At 40.8% G+C, this 18,347-nt stretch overlaps 1 protein-coding gene across 2 annotated transcripts; it reads right to left on the reverse strand.

The window, feature by feature from the left end:
- Positions 1–1,594: 1,594 nt before the first annotated feature.
- On the reverse strand, positions 1,595–17,201 carry SLC38A2 (solute carrier family 38 member 2). 2 transcript variants are annotated; one of them, XM_080555831.1, is made up of 16 exons: positions 16,850–17,201; positions 16,184–16,370; positions 15,888–15,969; positions 15,650–15,765; positions 12,786–12,859; positions 12,600–12,692; positions 12,326–12,407; positions 9,233–9,315; positions 8,189–8,247; positions 7,921–8,070; positions 7,417–7,496; positions 7,215–7,315; positions 6,717–6,841; positions 5,943–6,087; positions 5,710–5,807; positions 1,595–4,974 (listed from the first exon to the last, which is right to left on the reverse strand). In XM_080555831.1, exons 2-16 carry the CDS (start codon positions 16,300–16,302, stop codon positions 4,876–4,878), a joined length of 1,506 nt encoding a protein of 501 aa, XP_080411957.1. In that variant the 5' UTR covers positions 16,303–16,370; positions 16,850–17,201; the 3' UTR covers positions 1,595–4,875. The 2 variants fall into 2 exon arrangements, with proteins under 2 accessions (XP_080411957.1, XP_080411956.1); XM_080555830.1 differs by having other exon boundaries at positions 5,710–6,087.
- Between the last annotated feature and the right edge of the window lie 1,146 nt (positions 17,202–18,347).

An 18,347-nucleotide genomic window follows, 5' to 3' on the forward strand; every position in this document is an offset into this window, starting at 1 on the left:
AGTAGGCAGGGCCTCGGGACAGAGCTGCTGGGCAAGGACGGAGGGCAAGGAAAACCAAAACGTGAGGGGAGCCAGGAGAATGTGGAGATGCCGCCTCTCACCTGCAGAGGACTCCGGAGATTCCCAAGTCTGAGCACTGTGAATAAACCCTCCCTAAGTGACAGCTTATCCCTGTAGAGGTGTTGTGTTGGGTAAAGGGGTTTGGAGAACACGATTTTACATACACACTTACACACTTACATGGTGCTAATTCTTTTTAATTGCACCATCTCATTTATCATACAGAGTGAGCCTGTATATCAACAATAGCTTACTTCTGCAGCTCCCCCCCCCCCCCCCCAGTTCGCATATTATCTAAGTTGACGGAGATGCCTGACTGCAGAAGGGTGCGTTAATTGCTCAAAGTCCAGTGGTATTATAAGGAAATGGCTCCTAGACTGGTATGAAACCTGTGTGGTGGTAGGCAAGCTAGGAGAATGGACATTTCCAGATACTGCTACTGTTTGCAGGTGGCTAACATGGTGCTTAGGGCTCCTGTTTCAAGAATGACGATCACTCCAAACCTCTGTCTTACAGCAGTTAGGGTTATGCTTCAGATGCATATAAATAAATGCTGAAATATGAAATAAGTGAGTGCAGGACATCAAATGGTGCACTCAAATGCACGTCTGCTTCACAGCGCTGTCCCCACTTGTGGACTGAACAATAACACCTTCTTACAGGCCTGCAACATTGAGAAAATGAATAATCATTTACATTTCACAGAGATGACATTAAAATGAGAACTCGGAAGAGATGAGCACATCCATCACTCATGAGAATGGGCTTTGGTCATTGAGAAACACGTAAATGCTGTGAACGCATATTGGATGTGATAGAAAACAATGAATAGCTAGCTAGCTACTCAGTGGGGGTTCCTGCAAAAAAAATAGTGCGACCATGTAATTAAAGCAACCTTAATTGAGAAATTTCCTAATTTCAGGGTGCCTAACTGTATGTCTTCAATAGTCATTTCATATAGAATTTTGTTGCAAACACAACACAATTACACCTTCATTATTTTCAAACCTAATTCTTAGTGTTTCAGAAATACGAACATTCATATGAACTGATGCGAATTTCTGGACAATGAAGAAATCGTTATGTTGCACTTGCACATTGGCCGTACAATATAATCCAAAATAAACAGAAGTCCCTGTTTTGAAAATGTTTACAGAATCACAGTCACCCTCCTGGAGATTCATCTGCAGGAAAATGGCACCAGATTTTGGCAAGGCTCATTTATTATGCTTATACAAGACGCAATAGAACAAGTCTTGCCTGCAGGTATTTGTGCCTGTACTGCGAGGACTGATACAACACAGGTTCCGTGCCGAATTCAATCTCTCATTTTCTCTGATGTTCAGATTTGTTCTGGTTACTTTGGCAGTTTCATAAGTTGTAGACTTCATTGTATGCAATTCCCCTCGCTCCCTTCCTAAAAAGGGCTCATAAATCTGTTAAACATGCATGAAATTAAAGGTGCACTTTAATGTCAGCTTCACAGGAAGACCTCCACATGCCTCCCCCCCCCCAAGAACCACCACGACATTGCTTCGGATTATCTATTTATTTATTTAAGTTCAGTTAAAACAAACATACAATGTTTCATTGAAACTGTGTTGCGCTCTCTGCCAACAAGTGCAGTCAGACTGTTGGCCTCTAACAATACAGTGGATATTCACATATGTACACGGATGTACCGTAGGATGCCTGAAGCCGATGGCCTAACAAAGCTGCTAGGTCATAAAAGTTGTTAAATTGCTGCATTCAGGAGATTGTAACATCCATGGTAGATTTTACAGGAAAAGCATACACGAACCTGAACTACGCTTTTTATGGACCCAAGTGACGCCTGTGTTTACTGCAACATATACATTTGTAATAAATACAACCGTAGTGTTTTCCTACACACCTCAGGTGTTAACACGTTACCTCCATTTTTGTAGGTATTCCATGTTGTTGTAAAAGGACTTTTCCTTTGACAGTTGTTACACAGATGTACAACATGAACAACTCATTGAAATGATGTAATATTCAGTAATGAGAGAGGAATATATACATAAATCCCGAATCCCAAACCTACATTATATACATTATACTTACAGTATATACACACATACAATTTATGTACATAGACTATCATAAATATTGAAAAATAGGCTTAGGCTTAATGGATTAATGTTTTATAAATAATGTTACACTTATGACTGAAATATCATGGAAGACGGTAATGTCTAACTGAGGTGACAAAACAGTGGTTTAATACTGAAGCTGCTCTTTCAGGTGGTTTGTTATGTACGTGACTTTAGACAGACAAGTTTCAAAAAAACCATACATTCGAAATCAACCCAGCCAAGTGGAACTCAACTGTTGCAGGTAGAGAGCCAGCCATCAAAGAACAACACAATGCAAAAGCCAGAAATTGCTACACTAGGAGAATTAAGTGACGTGTATCATGCAACATTATGAGGTGTCATCACAAAATTTCTTCTCCTCTCTGGCTGCCAAGAAGGACTGTGGAGTGACTTCTCATTTCTACCTCCTCTCCTATGGTTACTGAAAGAAAGGAGGTTATTTTTCACTTTTTTTATTTTTTTTTTTTTAAATACTGGCAAGGGAAGTGTTTCATCCCTTATGTGCTACAAATTGCTCAAAGGTAGACAACATTTTAAACCTCTTCCACCCTTCTACATTTGTGGAGAGGAAGAAGAAAAGCTGCCAAAGTACCGAGGTGCACGCTCAGCACTCCTGTACAGTGATCAGGTATCATGGGATAGTTAGCCACGGATGTCAAGTACCTGAGGCAGAGAAGTACCTAAGGAGCTTTAGTCAGTGCTGACTCCAGGATCGTTAATTGTCAGTTGAGTACCACTGAACTAATGATACAAACAACATAAAAGGAATCTAACTTCTCGTTACAGTTTTACATTACAGACTTAGCGACCAGTACTTATAGCCATGCAGAAGTATCGATACAAAATACCTGCAAGTTTTTCATAGATTTTAAATGGCTGGGCAGAGCTTGATGTTATCTGCCAAACAATGACTATGATTTAGATTTGTTCCTGATTGATTCTACAAGAGCAAAAAGTCTCGGGCACTGTCTAATCAATGGAATACAGGCCCCTACTTGTTCCCTCTGACATAAATACCGAGCAGAACATTGTAAATTGGATCTCTAAAACATTAAGTTAGATGAAGACAGCTGACCACATTGCCATGATTATTTCATTAATAATCTCTATCTAGGCTTTTGTACCCAATATTGTTATGTTTGAGAACCTCTTATAAGCCAAGTACGCTGTTACACAAGTGTTATTTCTCTTCAACCTGGGATAAGAATGAGAGATTAAACATGCACTAGAAACAAAACAGCTATCACAACCATACAGCACCTGTTTCATCAGCTAGCTAGCTAGGGCTCATAAGAAACTTACTTATTTCTGAAGCAAACAAGTATGAGATGACTATCCAGTCTATGAGGTTATCTTTAGTACTACTATACAGTATAAATTGGAAGAGGAATCCCAGTTGTGTTTGTGAAGAGAGTTTGTACCAAGCATGAAACACTGGTGCAGTTATTTTGTGGATTTGACTCAGAAACAGAATAGTCAAGTAATTCAAAATCCAATAATGGATAAGTAATTTGAGAAATACTGTACAGTTTTGGAATATTATACAACTAGTAAACTACATTAGGACCTTTTTCTTTTCCTACTGAGTGTTTCAAGATTGGACAGAAAAAAAAAAACGACAACAAACATTGCTACAACTGACAGTGGACCTTATTAATAAACAGAACTCCAGGAGGGAGTTTTATATCAATGGCATGATATGCTTCAGTGCCATTTAGTTTATATCTACAACAGAAAACAAACAAAGAACAATAAAAAAGCAAAAAACCCCAAACCCTGTCTTACCCAATTGCACTATTAAGTACCTCAAGAAGGGAAATGTCAACACCATCTTTTTGAGTTCTACATTAAGTATGTTTTCCTCAAACATACCTGTTCTAAAGGGTCGTTATTTTTTAAAGCTTGAAAATTTGGGTTTCCACACTATTCTTGGAAACAAAGATAACTGTCGTTTAAATTTAAGTATAGTGAAATAGGATTTTGAGGATTATTTTCACTATACTTCAAATTAATTGAATTTTATGGGAAGCATTTAAAATTAGAGGATTTTGACTTAAATTGGTTCATTTCTAATGACCAAAACAGAAGATATTTTTAAAATAAATTTTCTTCTAGTTATGCCTCTACAGAAAGGCAAACTAGATTTAATTTAGGACACTGATCAAATACTTTTATGAGCTCTTCTATGATATTCTTTCATTCTTTTTAGAAAAAAAAAGTTTCTTAAAGTCAAAATAGTGCTTTTGAGGTCCATAAGAATTTTTGGTACAAAAAATAATAGTGTTTCTCTTTCTCTCTCTCTCATTGGTTATTTAAACACTTTGCTGTAAATTAAGAGTCATTTCTCACATCAAATGGTTCCATTAGGCACATTCAAGTAAAATAACAAAATATCCAAGTAACAATGACGAAAGCCAAACATGGCTTGATAAAAGTCTACAGAGAGTTCTGTCCATTCTCTGGAATGGAATAAAGTTGTCACTTCCTTCAGCCAGACACTCGTGATTTGATGTCAGTATCCATTTCCATCATGCAGAATAGTTTCTTAAAGGCAGAGTTCAGGTATTCTACAATCAGAAGAACCATCAACAAAGAATCTGCATTTTAAAGGAAGCTGAATAGCTCATTTTCATTCTCAGTAGGTATCTGAGTGAACACTGGCATTTGAAGTGGAGCAGTGAGTATTAGACCAGGTCAGTTAATGGCCATCGGATACATCACTATGGGCCCAATCTAGAATAATCAGTGTCATACACCCAGTCATCACAACTATACCACTTAGAAAGAATAACGCAGCCTGAAAAGAGAAAATATAAAGAAGCATTATCAGTTTTTGCTAGTGTATCTATAAGTCATGCTCATATAAGTCACAAATGCTGCTACTCATGAGGGAAGGATCAACTAGTGAAAAAAACCAAACCATCACAGTAAACAATAAGGAGATGGGCGTCTGTCTTGTAACTGGGGTCTTTTTTCAAATAATACATTTTTTTTTCCAGTATAGCAGACATTACCCTCAACTGAGGGAAATTAACGTAGCTCTGCTGATAGCAGTCAGGCTGTGCCACTCTGCACTGGCTTGACTCTCAGTCAGTCTGAGATCAGTAAAAGCACCAACACCAGTCAGTCAGGAAGACCCAAATGATAGGTGGAGGTAAACTGTCATGAGTTAAATTAGATAAGTAAGTCTTGAAAGAAAATTTAAGGGAGAACCGCAAGGCTTTTTTGGATAGCAGTTGTTGGTAAACTGTTGAAAGCTGGTTCTCATCAGCATCAGAATGAACTAAATGTAGCACTACTGTTGAGATGAGATTAAAAGAAAAAAAAGCCACTGAAGTGAATTGAGCCTTGTGACGTCTCTCTCCTCAGTTCTGAGTACCTATATAACTTCTATATGTTACTTAAAATGACATTCAATGTCAATTCATTGACTTCCTTTACTAGGATTTCAAAGTCATGGAGAAGGAAACTAAAGCTTTTGCTCTGCATTAATAAAGGCAAGTGTAACCATTCTGTATTTGTCTATACATACCCCAATCTTTTGCACTGACTTCATTGGTTCCTTCTTCACTAGTTTGATATAGAAGGCAGAAGGCAGAATAAAGATCAGCATGGCAGCAGCAGATGCACCTGTGTTTACAAAGCACAAAAATGAAATTTTGTGAACAGGTAAACATAAATGAACAGGTAAATATAATTTAATTAGATCGTAACTGCATTTTCCAAGACTTAAGGAACTGCCTGAACTGACATGAAAATGCTTACCAATGAATCCAAAGATGTCTCGAATAGTAGGAACAAAGATAACAAGCACGTTGGTAAATGCCAGAAGAACAATTGTAATAGAACAGTGACGCCACCAGCTGAACTCTTTCCCTGCCCACAGTAGCTGGGTAATGGAACTGCGGATCTTTTAGTGAGAAGAAAAATGTAATAAAAAAAGACAGATTAGTTTTCATTGTCAAAGTCAGGGAGAGTAACCTGAATTTGACTTTCAAGTGTTTTAACATTTTCCTGAAAACTTCAGATTTTAATTAAAGCTGAAAGAACTGAAAGTAAAAATCTATTTTAAGTCTGCTTTCAGTTACCTAGATTTTAAGATTTTAAAAGCAGACTGAGGAAAATTCCAAGGAAAAATCTCTTTTTAACAACAATCTTTTTTTTTTCCCTTTAAATCTAAGGATGCTGTTCAACAACATACAGCTAATTGGCCAGAATTCCTACTAACAATGTACTTACAAAAACATGCTGATTTCTGTAAGCTGGTAACGTAAGTTCTTTTAGAAAGCGGCAATCTGTTCCACCAATCATATCAGGAAAACGATATAGCTGCATGTCTTTGTATCTACTGCTTTTAAATGTTGGCTATTTATTTATTTCATTTAACAGTATAGAGATATTTCAACAAGCTTATTAGAATATTTTTTTTTTCCACATTAGAGAAAAATTCTAGGAATTAATAAATTGAAGTTGCCAACTCAACAAATGACTACAGCAGGACAGATGAAAAATGATAGTAAGATTAAAAAAATCACTTACTGGGAAAATAACTACAGGTACGGTAAGGGTTACAGCCATAAGGACAGCGAGACGCACAATAAGAAGAAGAACATCAGGACCCAGATAAGCAGAGTAAGTATGAAGCAGTTCCGATTCAACATTTCCTAAAAAGAAAACGGTATTTTAATTAGATGTAGTTAACATAGTTCTCAAGACAACTGCGTCTGCACAATATCCTAAGTGAATCTACAGTTAGAGCAATGTTAACCAAGAACTTCACAGTTCTTGGAATACGTCTCCAATTTTATGTGAGGATAACTTGGAGGCAACGAATCTGTTTTATTTCAATCTTAATCCTGTGCCTTAGGCCTAGTTCTACTACTGATCTACTTTTGGGTGCAGGCTTATAGAAATATTAAAAAAATGCAGTGTTATGTGGAACCCAAAGTAAGAGCTTGCTTGCTCTAACTTAAAAATAATACTGTGGTTTTGGAGAGCATAATTTATTTAAAAGAAAGCAGAGATGGTAATATTTACCATAAAACGTTAGGTATCCAAAAAGAGCAGCCAATAAATACATGAGGAACATGGCAAAAAAAGATACATAGGACACATTCATCATCCTTTTACGGCTTCGGCTATAAGAAGGAGAAAAAGAAATATTGTTAGCAATGAGAGGATGGCGGTTTACACTACTTTGTTTATGCAGTGAAATAATGGGCACATATCTAGCATTTACCCTTTCAGTTCTTCATAGATAGGAAGAATTGCAGGATGGCACACAAAGGAGAATGTTAGGATTGGGACAGCATAGACAGTCTGGAAAACATAAATATGTATTTTTTAAATAAGCAGACATTAGAAATACAATAAAAAAATCCATAAATTTCCAGTTTTGACTTAGGTTCTCTCTTTCATTTTTTTCATAAAGACTAGCTATTCTTTATAACTGAAACTTTGGCAAAAGTGAAGTATCTCAGACCCTGAGATACCAAATACTGTCAAATCTCACTGAAGCCCATGCTGAACTGAATATATTTGTATTTAGAACGATTTCTGCAACTCATCATAGCCTGATCTTGATATTGGCTATTATACGTACTTCTTTCCCATGTGTCAAGATTCACCACTGTAATTGAGCTTATTTGTCAGAGTCAAGACTTGAATAAATTAGGTCCTTTTTCCCTTGTGTATATAGTCTTTCAGTGATTTTCAACACAGAATCTGATTTTCAGTCAGTTACCTGTGAGTTGAAGATGAAGTATTTCGGCTTGCAGGCATCATCGCTTGTTATGTTTTCATTTACCAAAGGTGCCAGCGTCGCATTTATTAATGTCATGTTCACTATGTCACTGCCCATAGGGCAAGGAATCTGAAACATCTTCCAAATTACCTAGAAATAAAGTAATGTATTTATTGTTAGTTTGGCTAATGCAATATGTGAAACTTTTCAGAAACTCTGTTTAATTCCACTTCAAAATGCAGTTGGAAGTCTACAAAATTATACTTACAACAATCAGGAAGAAGACCATGCAAAGTAAGGAAAAACCACTGGTATAGCCCAAATATCCTGTAATCAAGAAAGATAAAAAACAAGGTCTAAGATAAAATATTCATGCCAAAATAAAATTAAGACAGAGTATTTTCCGAAAGTGATTTCCTTGGATTGCAATTTTCCTTACGTTGCATAAAAAAAAAAAAAACTATATATAAACCTTCAAATTAATCTCAACCCAGATCTGGAAGTTCTCAAAGACACGTAAGGAAAATGCAGCATTGAGTTTGTGCTGCTGAACTTCATATACATGTGTGTATATATATATATATATATATTTAATAAATTATCTGATTTTTTATTATTATATACTAAATGTGAGTATACGACTAATTTTAGTGGAATACCCTCTGCAACAAGTTTGCCTTCCATTCTGTTTGTATTGATTCATTTAACTTGTAGGAATAAATAACTTTAGAAAGCAATTCACATTAAGACTTTCAGTTATTAAAGTTCCAGTACAGGATTATTTGAACAAATAGTGTGTTATCTAAGTTATTCAAATGTATCACTGAAGTACAGACATTTCATGTAAAGCATCTGGTACAAATATTCTACTACTGCTTGGGAACTAGAATGAAAAAGCTGACTTCTATCTACACTGGAAAGACAATTTAACTGCCCAGGGCTAGCATTCCTATTCTTTTGAGGCTGCTACAGGATGGCTAATAACACTACTATACTATTTCACAGCTGACCAAGATAGGTCAAACTTTGTGATTAAAACACAAAGTACTGCTGATCCTTATTCTAAAGCTTTCCTATCTATTGTCCTTTTGTATTCCACAAACACATCTGTTGCCTTAGAGGCACGCATCTTGACCTTTTTTGTTTTTTTAAAATCAGGCTGAGACCAATTACCTAAACACTGAGCAGTCAGATGAGACAATCTTAAAGACGCTGTCAATTCACACAGCACTCCAAGACTCAAACATCCCATTAGCCATTTACTCACATTATTTTCAATGCATTTTTAATTTGATTGTACTCTACTGCTTACCTAAATTTTTCAGTAACGACAGGGGAAGAATGAGGATGACAGACACCAGCAGCACTAAATAGTCGCCATTCAGATACCATTCTCTGTAGGAAAAAGAGTATTTGTAAGTAATCGAAGCACTGAAAAATTACAACATTTGGTGGTTAGTCTCCACACTTATCTTCTCCTACAACACGTGGCTGCTATTTACATAAATACACTATCTGATATCACAAAGGATTAGCATTCAACTTACTACATGGAACTAGAGCCCTACAATACCTTCGTATCTCACCCCAAACCTACATTGTGCCTTTCCTTTAGTGTCCTTTTCCAAAATTAATATGCATCTGGAAGTCAGAAGACAAAAGTAAATGATTGACCAGAAGGAAAGCCAACTGGGATAAACCATGAAGAATAGTGATTTGCTTAAATGTTGATTCCCAACTCTCCAGATGTATTAGAATACAGCAGGGCCCCAGCAAGGTAACAATCCACTTTAATGGCAATAAAATTCTGTTGGGCGCCCTGCGGGAATTAAAGAAAAACAGATGAGGGCTGGAGTTAAGGCAGTAGCTCAAGCCCACTGGCTGGAAAATACCAAAAAAGCAGTGGGATTCTACTGGAAGCATGTTTAGTCCCTTCCAGTCGGAAGTTTTTTCTTCACATTGGTTTTGCCCTTTATTCCATAAAAAGCAAAAGCCATTTTTGATCAAACATTTTAGAGAGCTAGAAGGTGACCATCTTCCTTTGAAACATGGGAAAACAAAGCTAATCTCTGTAAATATAGTGCAGTTCCACTGAACTAACAGGAAAACTGATCTTGAGTAGTTCATTGTGGCAGAGCAATCACTTCCTTTATCTGATCCTACAGGAATATCCCATATTCTTTAAGTAATTCAAGTAACACTAAGCATTTATTTCCAAACATTAACACTTTAAATACTGTCAGAAAATATATACAGAATATATTTCAAAATTGTATATTATTTAGATAAACAAAATTTAATTACCCAATTGGAAATTTGTGCATTCAAACTCAATGGCTGAATTATAAGCCTATTATAAACCCATATGCTAGTTGAAATATGGAATAACTTTAACAGACTTGCTCTGGATATAGGTAGCAAGTGAAAAAACGATTTGATTCTTTCCCCAAGTTTACCTGGGATAGCTGAATGTAAAAAATGTATTTTACGAAGTTCAGATGTGTAGGACATTAATGTGGTAAGCTCTTATTTCTCCATTTATTTTTTAAATGTAACAGATAAATCTAAAAGAAATCAGCACAGACTCATGGCATTTGCGAGTCATAAGAATGTACACACTGTTACTGTGTACGTACAACAAAGAGCATTGAGACTTCCAAACCAAGGACTTAACAGCTTTTCAGTACTGAGGACTGAAGAATGGGACTGCACAGCTTCAAAATACAGCTGAGTATTTTAAAAATTGCAGAACAAACTGTAAAAACGGAGATACTCTTTGTAATATTGTTGCAGAATTCCAGAACATTTTCTTCTACAGTAAGCATTATTTTGGGACATTTAAACAGGTAAGTGCTTACATTTTAGGCACCAGGCTGCCAGAGTGGAATCCATGCCAATGGTAGCCACCCAGCCTCCCCTAAGCAATGCATGGAGAGAGTCAGTTAAACGGGGTCCACAGTTGCTACAGCACTGAGAAAAGATTTACTTTAAATCAGTGTACAGCTACCTAGTATCAGCCAACAAGAAAACACTGTAGATACAAATCTCTCAGACACTGCTGCCTCAGTTGCAGAGCAGCAGCTTTATTTATGCAATGCAACTCACAGTGCTGAAACTTCCCTCTTGAATTATAATTGATTTTGAATTCTTCTCTGAAGACAAGTCAGTTAAAAATATTTGTCTCCAAGCCCCCTTATAAGTATTGCCAACTTCCTTAAGAAGTGGAATATAAGGACTTGGATTCAATCAAACGAGGGAAATGAACTGTCCCAGGAATGAACTTGTAAGAACTACACTATTAAGCAAATCAGGTATTGTATTCTTCATCTGAATACATTAAAAAATAAAAATAAAAAAATAGCACTGTCATCATGACAATATCCACCAGCAAGCTGTATGAACACCAAATGGCTTGAACCCCTTGGGGAACACAGGCAGAAAAATGCCTACCTTCTGAACTCAGGCTTAGGTGTAAGTTGGAGTCTTGAGCTGCTCAGCCCTCTCAAGACTGGGACACTTCAGGACAAGGCACAGAAGTACAACTCTGAAGAGTGAGATTTATAGCACTTAACTCTATCCATCTAAGTTAGGCGTCTTGTTTTAGTTAGCTGTTTTTACATACCCTCTCAATACAGAGTGACATGCTAGATCACTCATCGGAGATGCCCAAAACAGGTGTCTAAGTCAGGTGCGCTAAACTGACCACTACAAAGAACCTTCTCTCTTCAAAGATTATGCAAAGACCAGAGTAATGATGAGCTCAAAATCTAACTTTCAGACCAGTACAGTTAGGTAACATGAACTCTACTCAAGGCATCCTCATTAAGAGCCAAGCAGGAAAGCCACAATGGAGTTAAGCTGTCTCCAGGACTAACTGGCAAGGAGTTCATGATTTTGGTCTTGGGCATATGAACTCTTTTAGTTCAGTGTTTAGTCCCCACACCTTTTTTGAAAGCTGCCCCTTATGACATTTATTACATGAGTTCACCTAACTTGTACATTCCATCACTTCCCCGCAATGTTAACATGAGAAAACCAAAACAATCACTCAAAACTAGTTGGAATATAATTTAAAAAACAATACATAATAGCATTTACCTTTCCTTATCAAGAGTATGTACTGCCATACATATGTTACACGTACATACATCAACACTTACCTGATGTTCTTTAGAGAACAGCTTTCTGTAATAAGATGCAATACCTGTGTTTTTCTACCCTTTTCCAAGGACAGGCTGGATCTAAATGTAGTGGAGCACTCAGGGGAAGGGCAAACTTACTGTATCTCTGTCTGAGTAAGAAGCTACCCTATGATGTATCGAACGTGGTCTTCATATAAAGATATATACAGTCTCCATATTTGTTTCTCCTAATAGTTTCTCTGATGAGGAGTTCTAACACCTACCCTGTGTTCTCTTCGATGTTCATAAATGTCTTGATGACCAATGGTAACTCATATTTCACTATGAAGAGGTAGCTTGACATAGCTGTAGGTGAATAACATCATAGATCATTACAAATATAGAATATGTCACAAGATGCAAGAATCACATAACATGTTTCATAACCTCACTTGAACACAAGCAGTTAATGAATACATGTTGTGTGAAAAAAGTCTCCACAATAAGTAGGGAACAATTATTATGGATGATATAGACATTATAAGATCTTGCCCTCACCTCCAATGTTCTGCATTGTGATTGATCCAGAAGCAGCAAGTTTTCCAGCCATACCAAATGCCTTCATTCCCAATTGTTCATACAATAAAGATCCTAAAAGAAAGAAAAACAACCCATTGGAACTGCATTTCCCCAAAACATAGTATGAGACAAACACCACGCTTGCAAAATAGTACTTCGACATACCTCCTTCATTGGCAGTCTTCAAAAGGAGATGCACTGAATACAAAGAAACTATTGAGACAAATAGCAGGAGTATCCTGGGGGGTGGAAAAACATGCAACTTTTTAATAGCCATAAATGACTTATCGTAACCTTATTAAATAAAGGCAGATCAAACAATGAAAGAAAAATCGTATTAAAATATTATCTGGGAATAAACTGTAGACTCTAAGGCCAGCTAAAAGCATTTTGAAAACCCAATTAATACCTCGTTTAAAAGGGATTTTATATGAAAATGCATTTCAGAGGAATACATTTTAGAGGAATTCTAATGTAGAATTAACCTATTCAGTATAAGGCAGCATAAGCAAGGACAAGTATCAGGTCATTTCAGTTGGATACATTTGATATGAATTATTTAACAAACTACCAATGGCAATGGCTTTGTATCACTGTTGGAAACTGCATTTCTCCTGTCTTCCTTGTTGAGCAGTATGTCCTGAGTGTATCAGCTAAAACTGCAGCTGAAGTAAAGACTACCTTAGTCATGAACAAATCAGCCTTTCAGCTTAAACATATAAACATGTTTTTTTTTTTTTAATGTAAAGATGAAACTGCGAAAGCCTTGAAGGACGTACTGAAAATGAATGTATGTTGAGAGCTGTGCACTTAGTCTTCAAACGGAAATGTAAGTTTACATTAAAAAAAAATACTTTATTGGCTCAAAAGTTATTTTTCCTGTGTGATTACATGGGAATTGATAGTGGCTTGTTTATCTTCTCCACAGATTTTACATGCTGCATATATTACTTGCAGAAACACAGCTTTGAAACACCTAAAATTCAGATCTCTGAAGTGAACCACAGCAAATGCACTTCCTGGAGTGGCACACTAGGGGGGACTTCTTTACAGCTGATGAACACTGTGGAAAACTACAATGTATTCAAAACCCCCTGGCCTTTCTTACACCAAAAGGAGCAAGCTACTTTACTATAAACTTAAGAAGCAGCACATTTGCTAAAAAACATGAAGCTCCTTTTAGAGCTCTCAGTGTAATCTGTCAATTTCCTTTTGTGTCATTTTTAGCGTTGCTGAAATTAGTAAATATAGTACAAAGACGTGGAAACAAGAACATCTAAGAAAAAAGCTTCACAGATCTGTTCAAGGGATCCAGGAAACTTGCGTTAGCGTGCCAATTCTACACCAACGCATGCACACACAAATAAACCTCTGTGTTTCTGACAGGCACAGATTTAACCAGGATTTAATTTAGGCATCAACTAGAAACAGTACAGTGAGATGCGTAAAAGGTTACATTTAATTACGTTTAATTAAAACAATACAGGTTCTGGATCCTTTAGTCCTAACCTTGAATGGCTGCTTAGAGTGTTGACAAGATCAGTCAGCAAACTCATCTAGAAGCTCACTCAGTTTCTGGCTTCAGGACCGTATCACTAGTTTATTTAGTACAGCGCTGACAAGTGATTCCACGCAGTCTTCTAAGAATTTACTGTCATAATCAACTGCATCTGGATCTGAATCTGTAACCTAGTTATTAAAAGATGTCTGTAATGCCCTCATTGTCATCATAAGCCCTCAGTATCATTAGTGATTGACAATTCTGCTTTCCTGCATCAGAACTCTTACCAACTACATCAGATCTTGAAGTGTAACACGGTAGTTTATCGTTGAATTGGCACTAATGCAAATAGATTTCAATGCACTAAGTGGAAATGAAAGGTAAATAAATGAACTCTGCACCCAATTGTTGATTTGATGGCTTTAAGCATTCTTTCTTCTTCAGAAAAGAAGCCCCCCATCATGTACAAATCTGTTTAGATATCCAACTTTGTATTTCCTTCTCCCTTCATTTTTGTTTCTCCTCAGAGATGGTTAAACGTGCATTATTCTGGTTATCTTATGCCTGCTATAAAACATCTTCAACTGACGTGTGAACAGGTGAAATACCTCTCTATTCTGAATTTATGGCAAATTGTTCCTTCTGCTTAGTATCATCTAAGTGAGTATTAGAATTCCCATTTGCACACAGTCACTTAAATTGCATGTTGTGTTAGCCAAACTGCCTTCAATATATGAAACATCTCCTTTCCCAGGACATTTAGAAGCACTGTAGGTAACTGCTTCCTCATGCAATTTCCAATTACGCTACTACAGTCTTTTCTTACACCTGAAAGGTTCTGCCAATACGGATCTAGCAATAAAGATATGCTGGTTATTCCACATGCAGAGAGACAGGGATTTTTATAGGTGTCATTCAAATCAGTTCCCTGAATTGAGTAAAAGCACAGCAAGAAAAAGGACTTCTTTGTTGATGTAAATACATTATTCCTTATAGGCATAACTATGTCAGTGGAGGAAAAGGAGACCCCATCCTCGATCAGTGGTATCAGGACACAGAATTTTATAAGAGCAGAGAAGACCAGATTTACGGAAGACAAAAATAATCCTCTTCCTCCTAGTTTTTTCTTCTAACTCACTACAGCCAAATACTATACTTTCTGTGCAATTATGACTTCCAGTCATGACCACAGGAATTTTTCTATTAGTTTTCATTTGAATTACGGACTTTTCAAGGGAAGTCTATCAGTTTCTCATGAAGAATCTACAGCTAACAAAGCAAAGGAAAAGTCACTGTAAATAGTTTTGTAGATTAGAGAACTTGCAATGTAGTTGTTTAGCTTTTACAAGTCCCTCCAAACGTATCACAACTGTTTTAATGAAAACAACCCATAAATACTAAAATGCAATCCTGCACCTACGGCAATGACTAGGTTATTTTGTAAAGGTCAAATTTTTACCTCAAACATTTATCCATTATCAGTTACACATCAGAAAGTTGTTTTTTTGATGAACCAAAAGATACTTACACAAAAAGAGCAATTCCAGTGTTAGCCATGGCATAAGAAAGACCAAGGATGCCACTACCCACAATAGCATTGCTCAGATTAAATACTGACATTCCAAAGGAAGTAGTACCCGGATGCTGAGAAAAGGAAGATAGGTCATAATTAATAGAAAGTCGTTACTCATTTCAGAATTAAAACAAACATCTATTTGGCAAGAAAACATTTTTCTGGTTTTGAAAGGTCATTACTAGGTACTTACATACTGAGTTTCGTATTTCTTCTTTCCAGCGTTGGAGTCGAGCAAGAAATTCTGGTTTTCTGGATCCATATCGGCGTAGTGGCTGGAGAAAACATCGCACGATCAGCGACCATCGCGGACAAACTCGCGCAGCCGCTTCCCGAGTACCGTTTCCGTTGGAAAGCGAGGGAAGCGCGCCACCCGCCCGCAGGGAGAGCCCCCCGAGGGCACAGCACACCGCCCGCACACCTCCGCGGCGGCTGCGGCCCCGTTCCGTCCCCGCACGCCGCGCCCCGCGCCCGGCGGAGCCCCCTGACCTCTTCATGGCGGTCGGCTTGGTGGGGTAGGGATAGCTGAAGTCGTTGCTGTTGGAGCTGTAGCTGCTGCTGTCCTCGTCGGGCGAGATGTTGAACTTGCCCATCTCGGCGCTGCTCATGGCGCGGCGGAGCCCTGCGCGGCGGCGGCGGCCGCTCTTTTGTGTCCTTGGCGGCGGGGCGGCCGCGCCTGCGGGAGGGAGGGGGGGGAAGGGGGGGGGGGGGGGCGACGTCAGTGCCGCAGCGGGAGCCGCGGCCCGTCACGTGGGCGGCGCGCGCCTGCCCGCCGCCGAGTGGAAAAGTACCAGCGCGCGGCGCGGGGGGCGCGCGGCGCGGGGGCGCGCGCACGAAGGTGGCGGCGCGGGCACGGCCCGGCCCCGGCCCCTCGGATGGGGCTGGGGGAGCGCCCTCCTCCTCCCCCCCACCCCCCCAACACAGCCCCACGTACCGGAGCGCGGACTGATGCAACACCGCCGGGAGATTGTCACAGCGGCCCCCCCCGCCCTCCTCCCCTCCGCCTTCAGGAGGATAACGCCAGGCTGCGCCGCGGCGGGGCTTTATTTATTTATTTATTTATTTATTTTCCCGTCCCTCACCCTGCCCGGGATGCGGCAGCGGCCGGCGCACAAAGGCCGAGCCCCGCCGCAGCCCCCCCGAGCCGCGCCTTACCTCTGCTGTCGGAACCGGGGCGAGGTTTCCTCGGGGGCAACCAGGCGCTCCTCGCAAGGACGAGCAAAAATCCTCCGCTACAAAAGCGGCGGCGGAACGAGCGCCCAGCTAACCCCTAAATAAATAAAGGCAGGGGGGAGGATAAAACTCGCTCGAAGTGCCGGCGGCGCGAGAGGCGGATGAGAAATAGCGTTTCCCGTGGGCCTGAGCGGTGCGAGTGCGGCGGCGGCGCTGCCTGTCTGACGGCCCCCGCGGGGCGCCGCCGCTCTTCAGGCAGGAATGCGGCCGCGTCATCGCGGAGGGGCCGCCCGCCGGCACCGCACCGCGCCGCCCCCCGACCGGCCCGGCCCTACCCTGCCCGGCCCGGCCCTGCCCTCCCCTTCCCGGCCCGGCCCACGGGGGTCGGGTGCGTGCGGGCACCGGGAGGCGAAGCCCGGCCGCCGCTTGCTGCGGGGCCGGTGCTTGCGGTACGGGGGGAGCGCTGAAATTCCTGTCAGGGGAGCGCCCCAGGCTGCGTCGCTCCGTGCCCCAGCCCCACACAGGACAGCGGGGGGCACTCCCTCGACGCCTCCCCCCTTGCCCTCGCCCGGACGGGGCCGCTCACGCGGAGCGAGGCCACTCACGGCCCCCGGCTCCACGCGGCCGGGGGGGGGTGGGGGCGGGTGAGGTGTGAGGCGCGAGGCCGGGCCGCGACCGTTAGCGCCGCAGAACGTTCCAGAGCGCGCGGGGGGCGGGGCCGAAAATTTTCCATCCCCGCAGTGCTGGCCCCGCCCCCACCCGCCGTGTGACGTCACTCCCACCTCAGTACCCCCCCCCCGCTCCCTCCCCTCAGCCGCTGAGGCGGGGCCGGGGGCGCTGCGGCGCCTTCCCGCCGGGTGCCCGCCGCCGGGGGCCGCTGAGGGGCCCTGCGAGGGGACCGGGGGACGCTGCGAGGGCACCGCGGGTCCTGTCGGCCGTCCCGAGGGGTTTTGGGGCCGTTTTTCGGCCCCCGACCTCACGGCGTGCCCCGGAGCCAGGTCGCCCACCTTCTCCAGTCAGCGCGGCGTTCGGCAGCCGTTAGCAGTGTTTGTGAGGGAGGTCACGCCGACCTCGGCGCTGTGGGTTTTGCTCCTGTCTCGACAAACGAGGAGACATCCCTGATGTTCTGGGGACAGCAACTAGTGGAGACACTGGCAGCAGCATCCTTCTGAAGGGTGGTTCGGTGTGCGCTGATTGCTGCTCCGTCCAGCACACCACACGAACAGAGTAACTGCAGACCCCGTCACAGGTGTGAACCACTTGCCATGATCAGTACAATTTCCACAACAAAAAAGTTACAAACTGAAGTTACAGAAAGAAACAGTCACAGTGATGTTAGATGCGACAGAAAAAACAGCCTCACTGTACAAGTGCTTGATTTATTTTTTTTCCAGAACTGTCCTCGTATATAGAAAACCACAATGAGGTTTCTGCGCTCATTTATGAGAATAAAAACTGGTAAAATACATTTAGGAAGAAA

Source organism: Anser brachyrhynchus (genome assembly GCF_964034855.1).
Source record: "Anser brachyrhynchus genome assembly, chromosome: 1".
NCBI classification, from domain to species: domain Eukaryota; kingdom Metazoa; phylum Chordata; class Aves; order Anseriformes; family Anatidae; genus Anser; species Anser brachyrhynchus.